General features: G+C 39.5%; 1 protein-coding gene across 2 annotated transcripts in view; it reads left to right on the top strand.

The window, feature by feature from the left end:
* Window positions 1-19,580, top strand: part of LOC125703482 (amyloid beta precursor protein) — a 202,892-nt gene that overhangs the window by 180,095 nt on the left and 3,217 nt on the right. For both annotated transcript variants that reach the window (XM_048968045.1, XM_048968035.1), the window contains 3 exons: window positions 2,785-2,838; window positions 11,442-11,542; window positions 14,552-14,698. In XM_048968045.1, the coding sequence (XP_048824002.1) occupies window positions 2,785-2,838; window positions 11,442-11,542; window positions 14,552-14,698 (302 nt within the window). The remainder of the gene's footprint in view (window positions 1-2,784; window positions 2,839-11,441; window positions 11,543-14,551; window positions 14,699-19,580) is intronic.

Here is a 19,580-nt window from a genome sequence, read left to right as displayed (position 1 = left end):
CCATTATGTGCTGACTGGCTGAGAGCAACGGTCTGGATTGCATGAGAGATGCTGACAAGTAGTACGAACCTCTGACCAGGCTGACATGCTAAACTTCAGTTTCCTGGTGAATAAGCTGTGGCTCGCTGTAATGCAATTGTTGAGGCTGACTGCCAGGAGCAGACTATGGTCCAGCTGGTGGCATCTGTCCTGTAGGAATTTTCCAGTACATCTCTCACTGCAGCATTTCACACAGTGGAGACATAAGGAAATCCATTCTGTACCCACTGTCTGCTTTCATTAAACTTGAAGGGGAAAGAAAGAACACCTTTTGAAGCCCATCTACTCCCTTCCCAAATGTACTGGTTTCAGTCAGAGATTAAGAAGTTACTGGGTATACAGGTGCACTCAGACATACAGTTAAATCCTTTTTTTTTCCTTTGGAAACCAGACTAAGCTCAGAATTTAATAATGAAAAGTACATTCTTCAGTGTGATGCTGAATTCACTTGGCAAGTATTCTGAGTGTAGTTACCTTTTTAAAATGCATGACAGCAAATAAGAATAAAAATTCTTCTGCCTTGAATAACGTACTGTTTAATTATGAATCCTTGTGTATTTTAATGCGCTACATAATGCAGCACTTCTTAATGTTTACTGTGGGAACACTTTATAGCTTCTAAGACTTTAAATTGGTTTGGTTGTTGTTGGGTATTTTGATACCAGAATTGTTTTTCCTATGAAGTTCCTGCAGGCAAACAATTTCATTAGCTCAGTCATTATTAACATTTAAGTCCGCACAGTTGAAAATCATCTCATGGCTTAAACCCCTGCAAGTCCTTCTTGTTTCCCGTTTGACTTCTCTGTCACCAATCAGACAGTACTGGCGAATAGTATTTGTGTTATTTGGGTCATTATTTCTACAATACCTTTTTTTGCTCTTTAGATATCTTCTCTGTACCCTTGTCCATAGTATCAGAAGTGGAATTCACACTCATCTTTTTCCTTTGTGTTCGTCTCCCATCTTACTGTTCCAGAATCCCAGGACGAACAGTGCCATTTGTCCTCACTTCCCATGCCTGTTTTCCTCCATGTCCATGGTCCAATCTCAGGCTTTGTTCAAATTGCTCCCAAAAACTGGTGTTTGTCTTGTTATAATGTGGAAAGTAGCACAAAGTAAATAACAATTGAAACCTTTTTCTACTTTCTCCCTCACCATCTCCTAGGGTTTCTTTACATAATCTGTTTTTAACACAGTAAGATCCACTGATGCAGAAAGTGTTTTGTGTTATATGCAGTACTGAGCAACTCAAGTGAGTTAAAAATTATTGTGCTATGGAAACCTCAAATACTGTAGAGCGACTCACTGTTGCAGTATTATGATTGTTAGCATCTCAGGTTGCTGGGAGATGCTGAGCACAAGAGCGAAGGTTGGAGAACCAAGGACCTCTGCTTCTGTTGGCTGAGGACTGAGGATACCAACACCATCAAGAAAATCACAGCATGTTTAAAAGGAAGGGCCTGTTGCCTGTGAAACCTGCTGAGCAGTTGCTCCAGCATTTACCGGAGGACTATCAGCAATTTGCCAGTTCAGGTGTTGATGCTGCTCTAGTTTGGAAGCTTTACATTTTTAAAAACTCTTTAGTACCAATCCAGAGTGCTGAGAGCTCAGGCTTCCTCAGTGCAAAGAATAATTACACTATATAAGCAAGAATTTTCTTTAGTCTGGCACACTGGATAACCCCTAAGCTAGATAAATTCACCTCATTTTAGACTTGCATTACTGTCAAATTTTTCAGTGGTGCCATTGATATCTGAGAGGCAAGCTCATTGGATCCAGGAGCTAGCAGAGTAAGGACCTGGCGTCCACTTCCTCCACAGTCACAGCACTGCGGCTTGCTTTTAATGAACCATCCATGGAATACTTAGACCAACATGTAATTGTGGAAAAAAGCTGAACCTAATGCAGCCAGAAAGTCTCAATTTCAAAGTATGACCTGCATACAAATGATCAGTAGAAAATACTTCCAAAAATGCCTTCAATTTGTCATTTCCTCCCATGTCTGTTTTCTTTCATGACCTAATCCCAGGTTTCACTCAGAAACATTAATTGTATATTGAATTGATAAATTGTCACATAATGTTACAGTTCCATAAATCTGTTTGAAATTTTCCTCATCTAAACTGCATGTTTAGATGAAAGGGTAAGTTTCATGCAATCAGTTTTATGCTATTTTTTTTTCTTAATTAGTTAAAATAGTCTAACAAGATATTGAAAGTCTAGCATAGCTCAGAGCATATTGGAATGGAATATTGAGTGTAGTTTTAAAACATGCTTTACTTTTTTTTCAAACCTTACAGCTAGTGCTGTAAAGAATCCTTATTAAAAGGAATAAGGAGTCAGGATTTGGTGGGTTTCTAAGTCAGTTTGCAAGAACTCATGGTGTCAGTACTTGCTGCCACTTCTAATCAGCTGACTGAGAGATGTCTGCAAGTAAAGAATACAGTTTGACTCTTCAGACAGAAAGTCTTTGATCTCAATAGTTTCTCGCTTTAAGCTGTAACCAAAAAATGATGTAAAATTGACACACAGCTGTGGAGCTTTCTTTGGAAGTTTTGTGCATCCCTTCTTTTTATTTCCATCATTAGTTGAAGGCAGACCTTCTCTAGCTGTTGCTTTTGTAACTTGTTTTATGCAGTATGTCTCTCCTCCACTATCCCAAGAGATCAAAAGTTGAATTTATCACCTTGATGCATTTTGCTTATTTTCTGTTTACTTTTTTGTTTCTTTTCTACACTTCCCCAGTTGAGCCTGTTGATGCCCGCCCAGCTGCAGACAGAGGACTCACCACACGACCAGGTATAGAATTTGCATGACATTTACCTAACTTGTGTTTTCCCAGCATGGTCTGCTTGTGCTGAAATGACCACCTTTTCTTTGGTACAACCCTCCATTTAAATGTAATGCTATATCACGAACCAGCAGCTGGTACAAGTGTTTGCACACAAAACCCTGCTGGACTGTGTGAGTGCTGTCTGTATCCCAGGTGTTCAGTACATGTGCGTGCAGGAGTGGGGCCCAGAACTGACACCCTTGGTAAGCTGCCAGACTGCAGAGAGCACTTTCAGTTTTGCAGTGTATGAGGGAAACGTCCAATGCTCAATGCACGTCTGCTGTGTTTGTAAATTGTGACTGATTTCTGTATATCACTTAGGAATGCCGGGGGACATCAAGATATTTTTTTCCAGTGACATTTGTCTTAGATAACTGCAGGTATCTAAAAGTTGATATGTGTATTGTCCCTCTGGATTCAATTAAGGCACCTCTAGACAATTATTCATGCCATTATAGTATAGGAAAAGGTGATTATTTGCCCTCAGTACTGTAGATACCTGTATCTTCCTAGTCTGACTAGCTTGAGTCAGGTTGCAAACATTTAGAGTTGCTGGACAAATTCAGGTCTCAAAAGTAAAAGATTGTTTTTCTTATTAATTTTCTGCTTTCTAGGTTGTTCTTCACTCATCTCCACTTAGGAATACCTTGAAATGGCTGATTAGAGCAAGCACAAACAAGCTGTAATTTCAGCTTATTTTCCAACACAGATTAGATCTGTTTATTTTAGAATCAGAATTATTTCAGTGTCACATCATATTTTTTTTGTGTGTGTTATTTCTTTCTTCAGATGAGATCAAACTGTCCAATCTGTCTTTTTTCCTCCAAATTTCCACTGGAAAGCATTATGGGCAACATCTTAAAATGTTTAAATCTTTCCAATAACTCGCTGATGTTTACTGGCTGCAGTGAATGGTACAATGGGGAATTAAGTAAGACCATATGTTACAGCAGTTGGGATGCACATTGAGGCTGGCTAGATGACATGTTCCTAGCATTGTTTTAGGAGGCTGATACCTGTACTTGTGCTTGGAGTCTTAATTTTGTGAAGAGAACCTGGAACCTGGTACAGAGCTCTCCGAGTATTCAAGTTTGTGATAATTAACCTTCAATCTCCATGAAAAATCCCTTGTTATGAGGCCCATATTTACTGCTAACAATTATTCCTTTCTCTCTCTATTACCATCCCCCCTCACATACAAGTGATGGAAATTGCTGCTGTCAGTTCTTTAGAGGAAGAATTTTTCTCATGCTGCCACACTCCAGTTTCAGGAGGAAACAGGATTTTTTAGGCCATTGTGCCAAAGCTTGGTGTTGGTTGGGGTTATATAAACAGCGTGAGGAGTATGGCTAGCATCCTCTATGAGAGGTAAATTGTCAATGTGTAGGACAGTCTATTGAAGAGCTGTAAAAATATTTTAGCATGTGGGCATCATGGCTTGAAATTTCCAGCAGATACAGGAAGTTCTGCATTATGGAAGGAACATGGATTAAAAGTAGTATCATCCAGAGGCCTTTGCAGCCGTTGTTGCATTGTAGCACGGTTTAAGTGATGCTGAGGCTGTTCTGCTTTTGGCAAAGAGATTGATTCCCTCCAGGTGAACAAGGATGCACATGAATGTTCCTCTGTGAAGATGAATAGTCACTTCACTAGAGAGGTTGAAACCTCTGGCTGTTGTGCCTGCATTGCAAATTTCACAGCATCAAGAACCTTACAATAGTGCTAAATATATTGTAATAGATGCAGCATTCCTGGTAGACCTTCATCCTTATATCTTTAATCACCATGTCCAGCTTCTGCAAATTTGTCCTTACTGACACAAATTCTAACTATAAATACCCATCTGATTTTCCATCATCTTTTAATAGCAACTTATCTGTGCTAGAATTTCAGTTTAACAAAAAATTGGTATCAGTCTGAGTAGCTGTCATAAACTAGCAATTGTGCAAAGCAAAAGGATGTTTAATTAAATAGCATGAAATACAGGGAGATTCTGACAATTTAAAAATTACTGTGCTTTAAACTTGTTGTACTTGCTAATTAAAAATAACACATCTTTGCTAAAGGTTAAATAAGGAAAAGAGGTTTTTTTTGCAGTCACTGTACTTTTAGTGTAGTCAGTTGTACAGTTTGGAGCTATTCGTCAGGAATAAAAGTCTGACAAATGAGGATATTGTTACAGAATGGAAAAGTATTAAAAGAGGGCCTGGAGTCAGATTAATACTCACAGCTGCTTATAACTTTCTGTTTTGTTTTAATTGTCTGCATTACTGTTGATTTCCCAAAAGCTTTGCTGTTGTAGTCTTGATGTTTCATTGCAAGCTTCTAATTGTTTTGCTCAAGTGAACTAGGTGGTTCCCTGCTTCTTCAAGGCTAAAATATAGCTTTCGTGTCAACCTGCAGTAGACCAAGCCTGGGTTTAAGATCAGTTGAATGTTTTTTAGTTGCTTTGGGTGTTTAAAACCCGTGGAGAAACTTGCCTCTTGAAGGACCAACACAAATGTACAAACACACGTCCTTTTTTCCTTTTTTTACTGCCTTTTACTTCTTCTGCCCCATATGTCATTACTGCAACAAATACTACACTTTTCTTAACAGCTCAAGATCACACAGATGAAATTTGTCCCTTGCCTGCAAGAGATGTTGTTTGGTCATAGGACAGAAAGGATGAGCAGAGCAAGTACTTAGATCTTTGCAGTATTTATAGTAGTTAGAGTCTTGTTACTTCATCACATAATACTCTTTCTTTAAAAAAAAAAAAAAAAAAGGGAAAGAAAAAGAAGAAAAAAAAACCTAACAGCCATAAAGCAATGTAAGAGAAAAAGCTGGAAATGTGAAGAGTTGCCCAATCCATAGCAGGAAAGGACTAAGTGTAAAGTGTTTGCTAAGATTCAAGCAGGATTGGTATGAATCTCCATCTCTGTTGCATTCCACCTTGCCTAGCAGCAGCTGAAGCTTGAATTCATGGGGAATTGCTGTTTTCTAGTGTAGATACAGCATCTGCAATGGTTCACATTGGCATCTGGAAGGAAGCCTAATGCTTCCATACATTTTCTTTCCCCTTTTTAATTCACAACGGTGTTAACAAAAACAGAGTTATGCCTAAATCTGTTTCCTGTCATCTCCTTCCTGAGAAGCAAATAAACAGAGTGAATAAAAAGGTCAAAGAGAAGGCAAATATCTAGGTGTACTAAGCAGTCATCATTGAGCTGTGTTTGTTAATACACCATGAAATGTTAAGAGGTTTATGGCATGTTTCTTGCCATTTAGAAATGACTTCATATAGGCAGACAGTTAGAAGAACTCAGTCCAGTCTGAAAACATGGAAGCTTCCATAGGAAGAGCTGGTAATATGAATACCTCTTACAGTCTGAGAGTTCTTTCAGTATTATTTCCTTCTCATCACTTTTGCAGGATAAAAATTTATCTTTTTTTTTGCAGCTGAATTTTGAGTAATTATTGGTAATTTTGTTTTGTCTCTTTATGTAGAGAGAGATGTAAAAACGTCTATGAGAACACGTCTGGATGCTTATATGCAAGTTTCCTATTATCCATGTTAACTCAGCAGGTCTGATCAGTGGGAACAGGGGAAAATAGAGGAATAGAGGAACAACTGAAAGATGTGCATCAGAATGGATGTTGCTTAATAGCAGCAGATTTTCTGAAGTTCAAGGATAAAGAAAATAGCCATAGCTCTGTTCAGGGTGGATCATATTCACGTGTTGAACAGCTGCAGAGGCTCTGCAAACCTTATGACTGCTCTGCAGAATCATTAGCACATATGCTGCAGTCTGTATGAGGTGAGGGCATGGAGCAGCTTAGGAAATTATTTATGATTTTCTTGCTAGAAATTGCCAGGTCTTTCTCTGGTCTTAGTGATGTTAGTTCAATACAGTGCTCTTAAACCAACTATGTTCAGCTACTAAATAAGAATCTTTTGTGGATTTTTTTATTAGAAAATGACAGGCTCTGGCTCAACAAATCTCTTAAGACTCCTTAAATGTAGTTAATGGGCATGGAGTGAAACGTTTTTCTGAATTCTGTGCTTAGATCTTTATTGCACAAACCATTTAAAAATGTGCTCCTTTTCCCCCCTGTATATAGAGACTATCCAATTCTGGCAGTTTTTACTGTACTTCACTTGGAGGTTTGATTTTTAACTCTAAATCTGGAAGACCTTGGACATGGCTAAGATTGTTTCAGATCTTTGCAGAACAAAATCTTACTAATCTGCCATTTAACCGGTTGGCAAACTGGTCACAGGCACAGGCAGCGTAGCCCATGTTCATTCTTGTCCTTCTTAAAGCTTAAATAGAGATTTACATGAGCAGAAATCCATCTGTGTGAGAGTAGAGTGTTCCTCATAGCAGCTGCCTTGCTTTTCTTTTTTTCTTTGGAATGGTTTTTAACTCCATGTTTTATTGTTTGTTTGTTTCCTGTAAGGGCAAGGAACAGTTAAGCTTATATACAGTGCTCTTTTTGGTGTTTGGAATGTATGTTTGTGCATAAATGCCCAAGTGTGTATGTGTGCATGTGTATAAACGTGTATATGTTTAAAAGCAGCTAACACTGCTAATTAAGGGCAAAATAATTAAAAGACCACTATTCAACAAACCTAGTTATTCATGAGGAAAACAAGAAAAAAAGCTAAATCTTATTCTGCTTCATATACAATTGCAGTTTTGTTTTATCAAAGTATAAACTAGCCCATTTTGTTGGATTTTACTGAATGCTTTTAAGACTCTGGTTTTGATAGCTAAATAGTTTTTGTCAGTTTTACTAAGAAGATGCAAGTTAAAATATTTACCAGCTGCACTGTAGCGTTTTAAAATTGGAGTAATTAGGAATGCAACTCCCCAAAGACAGCATGTAATTTAGAAGAAAAAGCACTAATAATTATCATTAGTTGTGAGTTTGCAGTGAGGCTGTTGCTCCCATTTTTCTTCTTTTATGTTGGCTTTTGTATTTGAATGAGTACAGCGGTCTTAGCTGTTTGCATCACATACTTCCAGTAAGACTTTCAGAAAGACTCTAAAGCTTTTCCTTCTGCTACCTTTGAAAAATAAATCTGAGGTGCTTCTGTAATTCCTGCTTGTCGTGTTAGGCTCTGTTTAACTGAAGCTGCACTGTCTAAGGTCTCATAGCTTGTTTCCAATAACTGTGGTCAGAGCCCAGGAGCAGTGGTACCCAAGTCCATTATCATGCCTTTGGCAGTGGTGCCTACAGAATAATTAGAGATTTCACCTCGGCCTTAGTACTACTAACACATTCACTGAGCTTTTGGCAGCCAGCATTTGACAGACTTCCAGGACTGGCAATCATATTTTCACTAACAGTAACCCTAGTTACTGCTGGTAACCCTAGATGAACCTTTCCTATTTGCATTTGTTCTTTTGTATTTTGAATGTTCTTATTATTTATGCCAATGGGTTCCACAGTCCAGTTTTTCATTGCACTTCCTTATGTTAGTTTTTAATCCACCGTTTCATAACTGTGTTGCTGTCCTGTGCTTCCATAGGAGAAATAATGAATCACTTCTTGTAGATTTTCTCCTTGTCATTCACGGTCATATAGATGTCTGTAGTGTCTTTTTCCAGTTTGAATACTCCTGATCTGTGTAGTCATTCCTTGTCCAGGAACCTTGGATTCCTTGTCTGTACCAGTGATTGTTTCCCTGCTTTGTACATTTTCTAGTTCTTCTGTATTCCTGTGTGGTTGAGTGTCCAGAACTGATAGCCGTATGTAAAATGAGGTTGCATCATTTGTATAGTGGTGTAATGACATTTTGTTTTCTCTGTTCCTTCATAATTACTTCTGTCTTTCTCTTTGTCTTTTTGACTGCTACTGAGACAAGTGCTCACAGAAAATTATCCACAGTGACTCCAAGGTCTCTGTCCTGGGTGGAACAGAGCCAGTATAGAGCCCATTGTGTATGTATAGTCAGGGCCTTTTATCCCTGTGTGCACCACTTTCCGTTATATCAATATGAAATATCCTTTTACTTCTGTTGCACACTCAGAATTCACAACATGTTTTTGCAGTTCTTTGCAACTGGATTTACTTTGACTTTTTTTTTTCTTTTTTGTCAATAAACTTTGTCACTGCACCATTCACTCCATTATCCAGATCACTTCTACAAGTGTCACAACACAAATTCTTGTGAGACCCAGCTGGTAACCTTCCTCCATTGTGAAAAATGGCTGTATATTTACCCTTTCTTTCCTGTCTTTTAATTGGTTATGCAAAGTCAAGTAGGACTTTCCTTTGTAGTTCTTCCCTTCTTGGCTTCTGCCACAGCTTTGATAAGGGATCTTCTCAGTTGTTTTTGGAAATGGAGATTCCCTCTGAGGCAGATCACTGTTTCCCCTGTGCTTGCTAACTCTTCATGACATCAGAGAGATTTGGGAGCAGGGCTTCTCTCTACAAAACTCAAGTTGATTCTTCACCAATATGTACATGTATATGTTCAAATCAGTATTTTCAGTGAATTTGCCAGCTGTAACAACTGAGTTGTACAATTCCCCCAGTCCTTCCTCAGGGGGAGTTTCCCAAACTTGGTGGTATGGCCATTGTACCCAAGGAGCAGCCAATGTGGCCATGGACAGCAGCAAGCACTGGGAGCAATTAAAACTGTGTGAAACACTGCTTTTTCGTTATTGTTTCCCCCATTTAATCCTAACAACAAAGAAGCAGGGGGCTTGAAGGGGTGAGCCTTGGTGTGTCCAGATATGTGTTCTCATTTTCTTCACTTCTTGATGAATGTATAGGGGCTATGTTTAGATGATGCACAAAGAAGAGCAAATCACATTCTTAGTTTGGAAAGCTAACCATGGCTGCTTCAGGTATAGGCAATTAAATCTCTTTGCAGGCACCACGTGGATTTTATTTCCTTCATTTCCATTTCATTGACAGATCATCATGGTTTGTTTTCAAACTGCAGTTCCTTAAGTACTTCACTGTTCTTGCATTTAGAAATGGCCTCTTATGTATAAGTGTCATAATATACTTGTCAGTAAGTGTAATGTGGCATCAAAAATCAGATGCTTAATTTAAAAATAAAAAAAAAGAGATCTTTGAAGTGTTTTATTCCTTATAAAGATAGATTTTTATGGGGCAGTTGGGTTGCTCAAGAAAATAACCATAAATAATCTACTGTGTTAAGATTATTCTTGTTTTAACCTTCGTATGATTTATTGTGAAAAACAAGATCAGTACCTCAGAGTGAGATTGTCAGTGCAGTCTGTAGAAGCTCCTGGGAAGGTTCTCACTGTCTCGTAATACAAAACTAAGTCAGTATTTAATGGAGGAAAAAAAAATGCACAAAGGTGATAAAGGGGGAATCATGCTTTCATTCAGTGCTACTTCAGACTGTGAAGCTCATTGGCACATCAAAGTCTTCAGGATTGTATTGACAGTCTGGAAAGGTGATGGAACTCAATTGGTATTGCTAAGAATTTTAGAAGAGGTTTTTCCTCTGCGTCAGAGCTTATGATCAGCCCAAAATACTAAGAATCAGAGGGGATTGGTAAAATACTAAAATAAATACTGGCAAGGAATATGAACCCATTGGTTCTCATCACATTGGACAGTGAGGAAATAACTTGTAATAAACACCATGTTTCTGCAATGTTTGGACCTCCAAGCAATATAAATACCAATCAGTTGTACTGAGAAGGGGGTTAGCCAGCTATGTGAATATCCATATATTTTCTGCAAGCCACAGCCAGCTTTTTGGGACAGAACATTCATAGGTACACAGAAAGGATGCACTGTTCAGCTATTCTAAGTCTGGCTCACTCTCCAAAGACTACCTTCCGGAGAAAATCCTGCTCTTCTTCCCAGTTAGGCAAGCACAGCATCTTCCCATTGCACCTAAGGGGAGAACAGGTCTGCAAACTGCAATTAATATCTCTTCAAGCTGTCATTACTTGCTTTACTTTATGATTCTAATCATGAGATAAGTTCTCTCCTTGGCAGGAGTCAATTCTGAGCAGTTTGAAATACATGGGTAAGAATTCTAAAAACTTCACAGGCATTAATAGTGAGTTATTTATGCATATTTGCATATAAGATACAAGTTCAAAGGAAGCAAGAAGATAACATATATGTGGTTGCCCACCTCACACTAGTGGTATGTGTTTTTAATTCACAGCAGCCTGAGCTTAGGGAGGAAAACAATTTCAGCCCAAACACTAAATGTGCTTGACATGGCTAAAGAGGCTGTCAGAGCAGATCCATCTGCATCCTGTGAGCCAGTTCAGGAGACCTTGTTGGTCCCTGGCAGCTTTGCTCTTGCTGTGTTTCATACTGAAAGCCTTTGATGCTTGTACCAGCATAGCTGCGGAGGATTAAGGAGCAATAACAGAGGAGAAATTTTACCAGCTCATTCTGTGTCACCTCAGTGACTGATGTGTCAGACGTACCTCACTTTCCTTCCAGTTCCCTTTCACGTTGCATCACACCTCCTCCGTGTGAATGGTACCATTGCCTTCTGCTCCTGTAATGGTGGAGGTAAGCAGAATGCGATGAAATGATGACTCTAACAGAATGTCTCTGTGCTGCAATGCAGGTTCTGGCTTGACCAATGTTAAAACAGAAGAGGTATCTGAAGTAAAGATGGATGCGGAGTTCCGACATGACTCAGGATATGAAGTGCATCATCAAAAGCTGGTGAGTGAACAAATGGTGCTCTGTACGTGTGCTGTGAATTGCTGATTGTTCCTGAACTTGGGGGCCACTTGTGGCCCTGTTTCCTCTGGGTATGGTGGATGCTGAAACTGTCAACAAAATAATTTCACATGAATAGTGAATGATTCTAGTGATTCTGTCTACACATGGAAGTAAAGCTGGAATAATTTCAGTAGTGAAAATAAGAGCCAGTAATTCTTACATAAGAGGAAACCCTGGCCATTCCTGCCCTCACACCACAACGTGGCCGTATGTGTATTTGGGCAATACCTTTCCTGCTTCTATCTGCCTTTGTCATGTAACTGAAGCGAAGAGACACAGGGAAAGAAAATGCTACGTAAGTTTAAAACGAAATAAGTCGCATGGAGACACAGCATGGTGCAGCTAGAAATAGAGTGGCTCCTATTCAGGAATAGACTCCTGATCTCTCAGAACAGATGGGAGTAGTGCATGGAGGAGCTGAACTCCATGGAGCAAAACTTCTCATAAGATCCCCCACTTGGGATAAGAGGATGCTGCCTTAGCTTTGTGCATCTGCGCGTTTGGTTCCATAAGCTGTATTAAATTACTAACAGATTAAGGGCAAATAGGATAAATATACCATTCCTCCCTTGAACTGCATTTCTTAAGTGTACAAAAATAACAACCAAATTCAATGTAAGTAAGAATAAGCATCTTCTAAAAGCTTTTCTTCAGTTCCTTAATAAGTAATGAAGTACAGCAGCGTCGACTTTTCTGCTTCCTCTTTTGTAAAGGTACATTACATGATGAGATTTCAGTTCCATGACTTTCAGTATCATATTAAACTTGAAAGCTTTTTTTCTTAATATATTCTTAAAGCTAAGTAGTGCTGAAAATTAAAATTAACATGGGACTCAGATTTGCATTTGAACTAGGCAATCACTGTGTGAAAAGATATTCTGCTGTCTCTTTGATGCTGAGAACTGAGAATTCCCAGTTTGATGAGCTAATCCAAAATGCATTAGCGCTAATTTGGGAGATTCTGGCGTGCTTAGCTCAGATGACTTAAACATCCTGATGGAGAAATATCGTGTGAGTTTACTGAAGGGAAGCAGCCTGCAGAAGTGCATTTTTAGACACTTGTTCGTTAGTTATTGATCCTGCATCACATACACTTCCCTGCAGCAATCTTTAGCGTTTAAGTGGTTTGATAGCGGCCGTTTGGAGCTGCCAGCTGCCCTGCCTGTGGTAGCTGATGGGGAATGCACTGCAGGCCATGCACTTGATGCACTTGTGCAATCTGTGTCAAGCTTAAAATGGGACCTTTCATGCTTTTTAAAGCATTTAATGCTGTGCTTCTTGCTGGTAGCTACAGCCGTTATTTAAAAATCAGTAAGCAGTTCTCTAGGTTATCTTTCCAATTGAGACCAAGGAAGGAGTCTGATGTTGTTGAGAAAGTACTGGACCACACTGCTTATTTACTGCATGCCATATCCTAGCTGATCCCCTTCTCCATTAGCTTTAATTTAAAAGCAGTAAGCAGAAAATTCTTTCATCTGTTTTTAGTTCTTTGCCCTGGAAAGATTTACTGTCTCCTTAGGATATTGCCTTGAATTCAGCTTTGTATTTTACATGCAAACTTCTGAAATTGCAGTTATTTTCTCCTTTGTGGGTGCTCCCATTTTAGCAGAACGTTAAATTGATTTTCATGACTCAGAGTGCTTAAGGCCTTCCTCTGTTGCACGTATACATTAGCTGGGGCATTTCGCAGTGCTCTGAAATAGCATGGCAAGGCTTCCGTTCCTGTGCAGGTGAAATTGGGAGAAGAAATTATTACTTCACATCAACTTATGCTAACGCTGTCTATTGTGTGTACTTTGTAGTGAATTCTTAACTTTGTTGAAATGTATTTCTTGCTTACAACTAGGAACAATATAAATATTTATACTGCTGTTTTAATACCTCTCTGAGGAAGATTGTGTTTCTTAAAGACTGCAAATGTTATACAGCTCATTATAATTCTCAGCTGGTTTCCTTGCTTTCCTCTGTATTTTTGTTAAATACTTGTCAAAGTATTTAGTCTTTCAGAGTGAGGTCGTCTTACAATTCTGTGAATGTAATTTATTCTCTAATCCTTTTTGCCCATTTTTGTAAAAATAATAATAATAAAAGCCTAATATTGACAAGGGGACAAAAGCACACATAAATGTAAAATAATCCAGTGTTTACTTTGAATACAAAAGGGAACAGTGAAAACAATTGCTCACATTTCATATCTGCTCTTGTTGCTAACAGCCAGTCTTACTAAATGTGTAGTAAAGCGTCTTGCTGTCTGCTGATTTCCCTTATCAGTACATACAGTTCAAGTGAATCTTCTTTGTTTTCCACGTGACTGTCACATCATGTAGGTCACACATGAGTTTTGTCTCCATCCGGGTGTAGCTCATTCTCCTTTGCCCTGCAAAATCTTGCTGTGCCCCTTGCCTGGTCACTTAGATCAGTATGCTGTGTTTGCTGGATCCTTGTCCCTTTGCTGTGAGAATTTTCTCCCAGCTGATTGCATGCCAGTTTTATTGTTATACTGCAGGTCTTCCCTGCTCCCTTACTGAAGTGAGATGTAATCCAACAAGTTTATGAACACTTTCACGATCTTCATTCTTAATATAAAGATATGTGTATGCTCCTTGGTCAGCTCTCTACAAGAATATCAGCCGTTTGCAATTATCTTCGCTTGCTTACCAAAAAAGCCACTACTCACACTTCTGTTGTCATTAAGTCCCATTCAAAGCAGAGAACTGGAGATGAGCCATAGTACTACACCAAAGGCCAAATAATTTTCCCAAATTGCTTTTGTACATCTTCTCCAACTATGAGGGCTTTGCGGTACAGTGAACCACTTTTGAATAATTCAGATTATATGCCATGTTTATTTACTGATACTGCATGAGGCTTTTTATTGCTGTGTTCACTGGAGAAGTTAACCAAGTACTCAGGTGTTTATTACCTGTCTTCTTTTATTTTTCCTTGTAGGTGTTCTTTGCTGAAGATGTGGGTTCAAACAAAGGTGCCATCATTGGACTAATGGTGGGAGGTGTTGTCATAGCGACAGTGATTGTCATTACTCTGGTGATGCTGAAGAAGAAGCAGTACACATCTATTCATCATGGGGTTGTGGAGGTAAGAGACAACGACCAAGCACAAGTGGTGTCACGTGTACAGCAGTCAGAATGTGTTTACAAAGAAACCTCCGCTTTGGCTGGCCTTACGCTCACAGCCTGAGAGGTTGCATCTAGCACAGAGGAATTTAATTCCCTCATTTTGTATAAACCATGTTAAGTTGGATGCAAAACCACAAAAATCTATTGTGGAACTGTACCAGACCAGTCACCTCATAATGAAAAAGTTGATCGTATAGGAAATGTTACGGTAGCTAATGATCAGATATTGCACAAGAGGAAAAATCTATTTTTACTGTTGGTGGGAATTCATGCACCAGTTTTCTTCATTTACTTTGCAGATAAATGTATGAGGTAGATCTGCTGCGGATTGTGCTTATGCTACAAGAATTTTCTCTGTACAGATACTTCATTGCTTTTTGTTCTCTAAACCAGATTTACCTTTGCCACAAGCAGATTTTGATTTATGAGTAATCTGAAGCACGTAGATTTGAGAAACACAAATAAAATACAACACTCCTACCTGGGATTTAAAAGATGAAAATACATGTGTCTTCCCAACCTACCAAGTACATTTCTGGTCAATTTACAGGCATATAAAATGCCTCCTATGTTGCTTGGTTTTAAGAAAGAATCTCTATACAGAGTAAAACTTAAATTGTAAGACCCAGAAGGGGGGTCCTGTAGTGTTTTTCCCCTTGTATATCGATACCTGTATATCAATTTGCTGTGTCAGTACCTGATTTGCAGGTAATACTTACATCAGCACTTGAGACGCTTAGGATTTTATCTTCCAAAACTGGTATTTTAAATTTTAGATTGAAACCAGGTCTTGTTCTTGTCAGCAGTTACATTGGTTCCAGACTGAGTCAAATGAACATTGGATTGGTTCTTCCTGTATACATACATACTTCATAAGGCGTATAGACCATAATTTGGGGCATTGAAGGGTCTTAAAAATATTTGTTAACCTTTGTCTTAAGTCTGTGTTTGCATGTTTCTATGTCCATGCAGTCATTGCCTGTTTGGTGTGAAACCTCCTAAAGAGATGTAGCTGGAAGAGCACTAATGGTTTGGGGTGGGACTGGAGCATACAGCAAACCATACAGAATTTTGGATCAAATTATTGAGAACAGCAAGCAAGAATCTTGTCTTTGACTTTCCCTATGACAGTTTCCAACCCATCTTGTAGAAAATTCAAACCAGTTTTAATTTTAAACCACTGACTTCTGCTGCCAATGTTTATATGTCAGCTGAGGTGTGAGGTTAGAATCAGTGCATTTTGCTGCCAAAGCAGCATTCCTGGGGGTGCAACACAGCACCAGAACAGAGCTCATGCTGAGCTGGCACCTAGAGGTGGTGGAAGGAAGCTCACAGCTGCTCATTGGGTTTGCCTCAGCTGAGACCCTCCTCTGATTGAGTTTAGTGACAACAGAAATACGTCAGGAAGCTTCTTATGCCAAAGCCCTGAACCAGACATTGAATGAGCACATATCATTGTGGCAGTAAGGCCTTAGAATTTCAGGTGCGTTTCTCCTCATGGAATGATGTGGCAAAAATAATCATAGATTTTTACGAGCTTTCTTCAGTGGTGGTGAACTTGAAAATATGGCAGTAGAAAGAGCAAGCCCAAGTTGAACAAGTAATTCATGTCAAAATTACAGCATCTCTTAGGAAATAAAAACCTAGAGCATGAGGTTCTACTGAAAATATTAGCTGGTATTTATTAGCACACCATAGATAGTGTTGCCTTCTAGATTTCCTGCATTGTGTTTGGTGTTGATAGGTAAGATTGATTCTGCATTCTGCCACGCTTGCTCTGTAGTCTTGGCAGATTGTATAGCTTCATTGTGTTTTCCACTTGCTAGAAAGAGACAACATCTTTTATTGTCCTGAGTTCTTGTAGAAAATGTTATAGCATGTACTTTGAGAAGACCACAGCATGCAAAGAACGTGTAAAGTAGATGCTTAATATTAAAATGCTCTCAAAATTAAGCTTTTCCATTCTAAAGAGGATTACTGTATCTTTGATATGGCAAGTAGAAAAAGCACAAAAGAGCAGAAACACTTGATGTGAAAATAACTGTATGTGAGCTCTGGGTTGACTGTTTTAACAAACCTTGAAAGCTGTTTGTTGCATGTCAGAAGTTACTGTGGGAGTTTGTCTGTGATAATGGATGCAAAATTACAAAACAGGTCCTATTCACCTGTATTTGTATCTTCCAAAAAGTCAGCTCAGACTGTCCTACCTGTTCTCGTCTCACTGTAATTTCTGTAACAAGAGTCATTATTAAAAATCCTGTTAGCCTTTTTTTCAAGTTCTGGAAAAATATTTTTCCTATTTTGAAGAAGTGTCATACTTTCTTCAGGTCTGATAACAAAAACATTTCAAAGTGGCTCAGCCTCCCCAGGAAAGGGACTGCCAGACTAAAGTGAATGAAAATTCACTTTGAATGGTTGAAAATTTCTTGCTGTATGTGTACATTGCACTCCAACAGGCATGTGGAGGATTGCTTTTGCTGGTGCACCCTTTTCAGCTATCTCTGTAAAAGAAGGCAAAAAAAAAAGACTCTCTCCTCCTGTGCTCCAGACTGCAGCCAGCTGTCACAACTCACCTTCATTCGATATCTCAGCTTTGAAGCTCATTCCTTGTCTGTCACAGCAGCAGCACCTCCAGCAGCAGCTTGTGGGGAGAAGCAGTGATAGAAGGCTCACAGAAGGAGCAAAGGAGCCATTACAATTGTTGTATTACAGCAATACAATTGTAATGGCACCTTTGCTGTTTCTTCTCTGTTGCTACTTCAAATTGTTGTGTATTATAACAACTGTATCCACATCTCGGTGACCAATCTGCAGATGTGTATTAGGCAGCATCCACTTACCATCATTTAAAGATCAGTATAGTATTGGTCACAACTCTGAGTGCTGCAAGCACATCCTGTCTGGGATTTTCACCTTTCCCATGTGTGTAGAGGCAGAATGGACATTTTCCTGCACTACTGCCATCTTCCTGACTCCACACTAGGAGTTTCTGCATGGAAGACTAATAAACAGGCTGGAGCAGGAGAGGATAGATGGACAGTCTTTAAAGAGGTTATCTACCTGACCTGGCTGTTTTCTCAGGAGACACACGTTGTGGAAGAGAGAAATGCCTGGATTGCTTCTCTGTGGCATGAAAGCACCCACACCTCTTAAATGCCGCGTTCAACTTCTGCCACCTCTATAATGGGTGCAGAAAGCTTCTTGAAATGGTAAAGGGCTTTAGTGATTTACTGAGAAGGAGATAGCCAAGGTCAAGGCGTGCAGTTTGACAGAGCAATACCTAGGACACAGGCTGAAGGAAAAGAGGAACGGTTTGTCAGTTGAAATGGGTAAAAGTGAGTAGAAGAGGAGACATTCAGGATGAGCAATAGTGCACGTAGGTTGGCAGTGAGATGGATGAGTGTGTGGCTGTCAGCTGTAGGAAAGAGAAGCAGCGCTAGCACTAGGCATTTTAAAGGCTAAAGGGGAAATTTGAAAAAACGAGTAAGTCTGCAAGTGGAAGCCTCAATAAATCCCTTTCATCTCTAAATGCCATATTTCAGAGGTTATTGGACTTCCTCTGTGAACAAGTTATAAAAGTGGGGCTTTTTGGTACAGAATATTGTTCAAGGATGTTAAAAATTCAGTCTGATTTCTACCATCCTTCCTCATATTTTTTACCAATCTCTTTCTCCCTGATTTTCTTCCAAGTTTCTCATCTGTTATTTTCTCTCTTCTATCTTCTCTTCCTTTGATTCATTTTTATTTATATTGTGTTACCTTTCCCTGTTTCTTTCCCACAAGGAGGTTATGCTGTGTGCTTATCATATCTCCTCCTCCTGAATAAGAAGTGATGAGTGGGAGGCTTAAGCTATAACAGGTTACAGAGTTCTGAACAGTGTTTGTTTGGAGCTTAAAATGGGAAGAAGTGCAGCACAGGTTCTGGCACACCCTTCCTTTGCATCCTGTCCCAGTGGGGGGAGCCTCCTAGAAAAAAAAATGTTCTCAGGCATGTATTGATGCTTGGAGATCCCTGATTGTATTGATTGGAGATCTCTGATTTCTCAGCCTCCCCCCACAGCTCCATATAACACTGGTGTTATGCTGGAAGAGAATCTTGTAGAGCTGTCAGTGGGTTTAGTTGTGAATTGTGAGGCTCGCACCTCTTGATTTGGGTCAACACCAGAACTCCTGTAATGCAGCGTTGCCATGCTCAAGAATCATGGCTGACCCAGCATGATAGCAGCCCATTCAAGAGCAGAAGGAAAGGTTGCTTCTCCTGTGCATTTACATTGTATTCTTATATTCTGTAAGTGCTAAAAAAAAAAAGCAATAGGAGCACTTGTAATTTTCCCTGCTTTGTTCTTCTCTTTCCTTCCCAGCTGTCTTGGTGACAACAGCAGCAGTGGCAGATGGCGTATGGTGACACTGACACAATGGAAATAGTTGATGCTGTTAAATTTGCATGGTCCTTAGGGCAAAGATTAGGCCTTTGTTTGTGTTTATACAAGACCTGTACTGAATGGGTTTGTTAGACCCTTGTGCTGTTACAATGAAATGCTTACATGAAAACAAGCAGTCTGCTGCGGCATGGTGGTAGTGTCAAGGAATCACCAGAAGCTGATTCACTGCACGTGGTTATGGATGGTGTGTCAGCGTGGAGGGAAAAGTTGGCTTGGAAATGTGAGTGCGGGGTCTTACTCTGGCTGCTGAGGTGCCTTGGGATCTGCAGATAGAGGCTGAAGGCAAGCTGTGAAGGTCTCAGGGTTCTCCTGTCCTTGATGGATTGAAATGGTTGTTGGCAGCCAGGCACTCTGCCTACATGAGCAGGCCAAGGGAAGTGTGTATTTGGTCAGCAGAAA

The sequence above is a fragment of the Lagopus muta genome, chromosome 1 (genome assembly GCF_023343835.1).
Source record: "Lagopus muta isolate bLagMut1 chromosome 1, bLagMut1 primary, whole genome shotgun sequence".
Classification (NCBI taxonomy): Eukaryota; Metazoa; Chordata; class Aves; order Galliformes; family Phasianidae; genus Lagopus; species Lagopus muta.
This window is presented reverse-complemented; position numbering and strand designations above follow the sequence as displayed.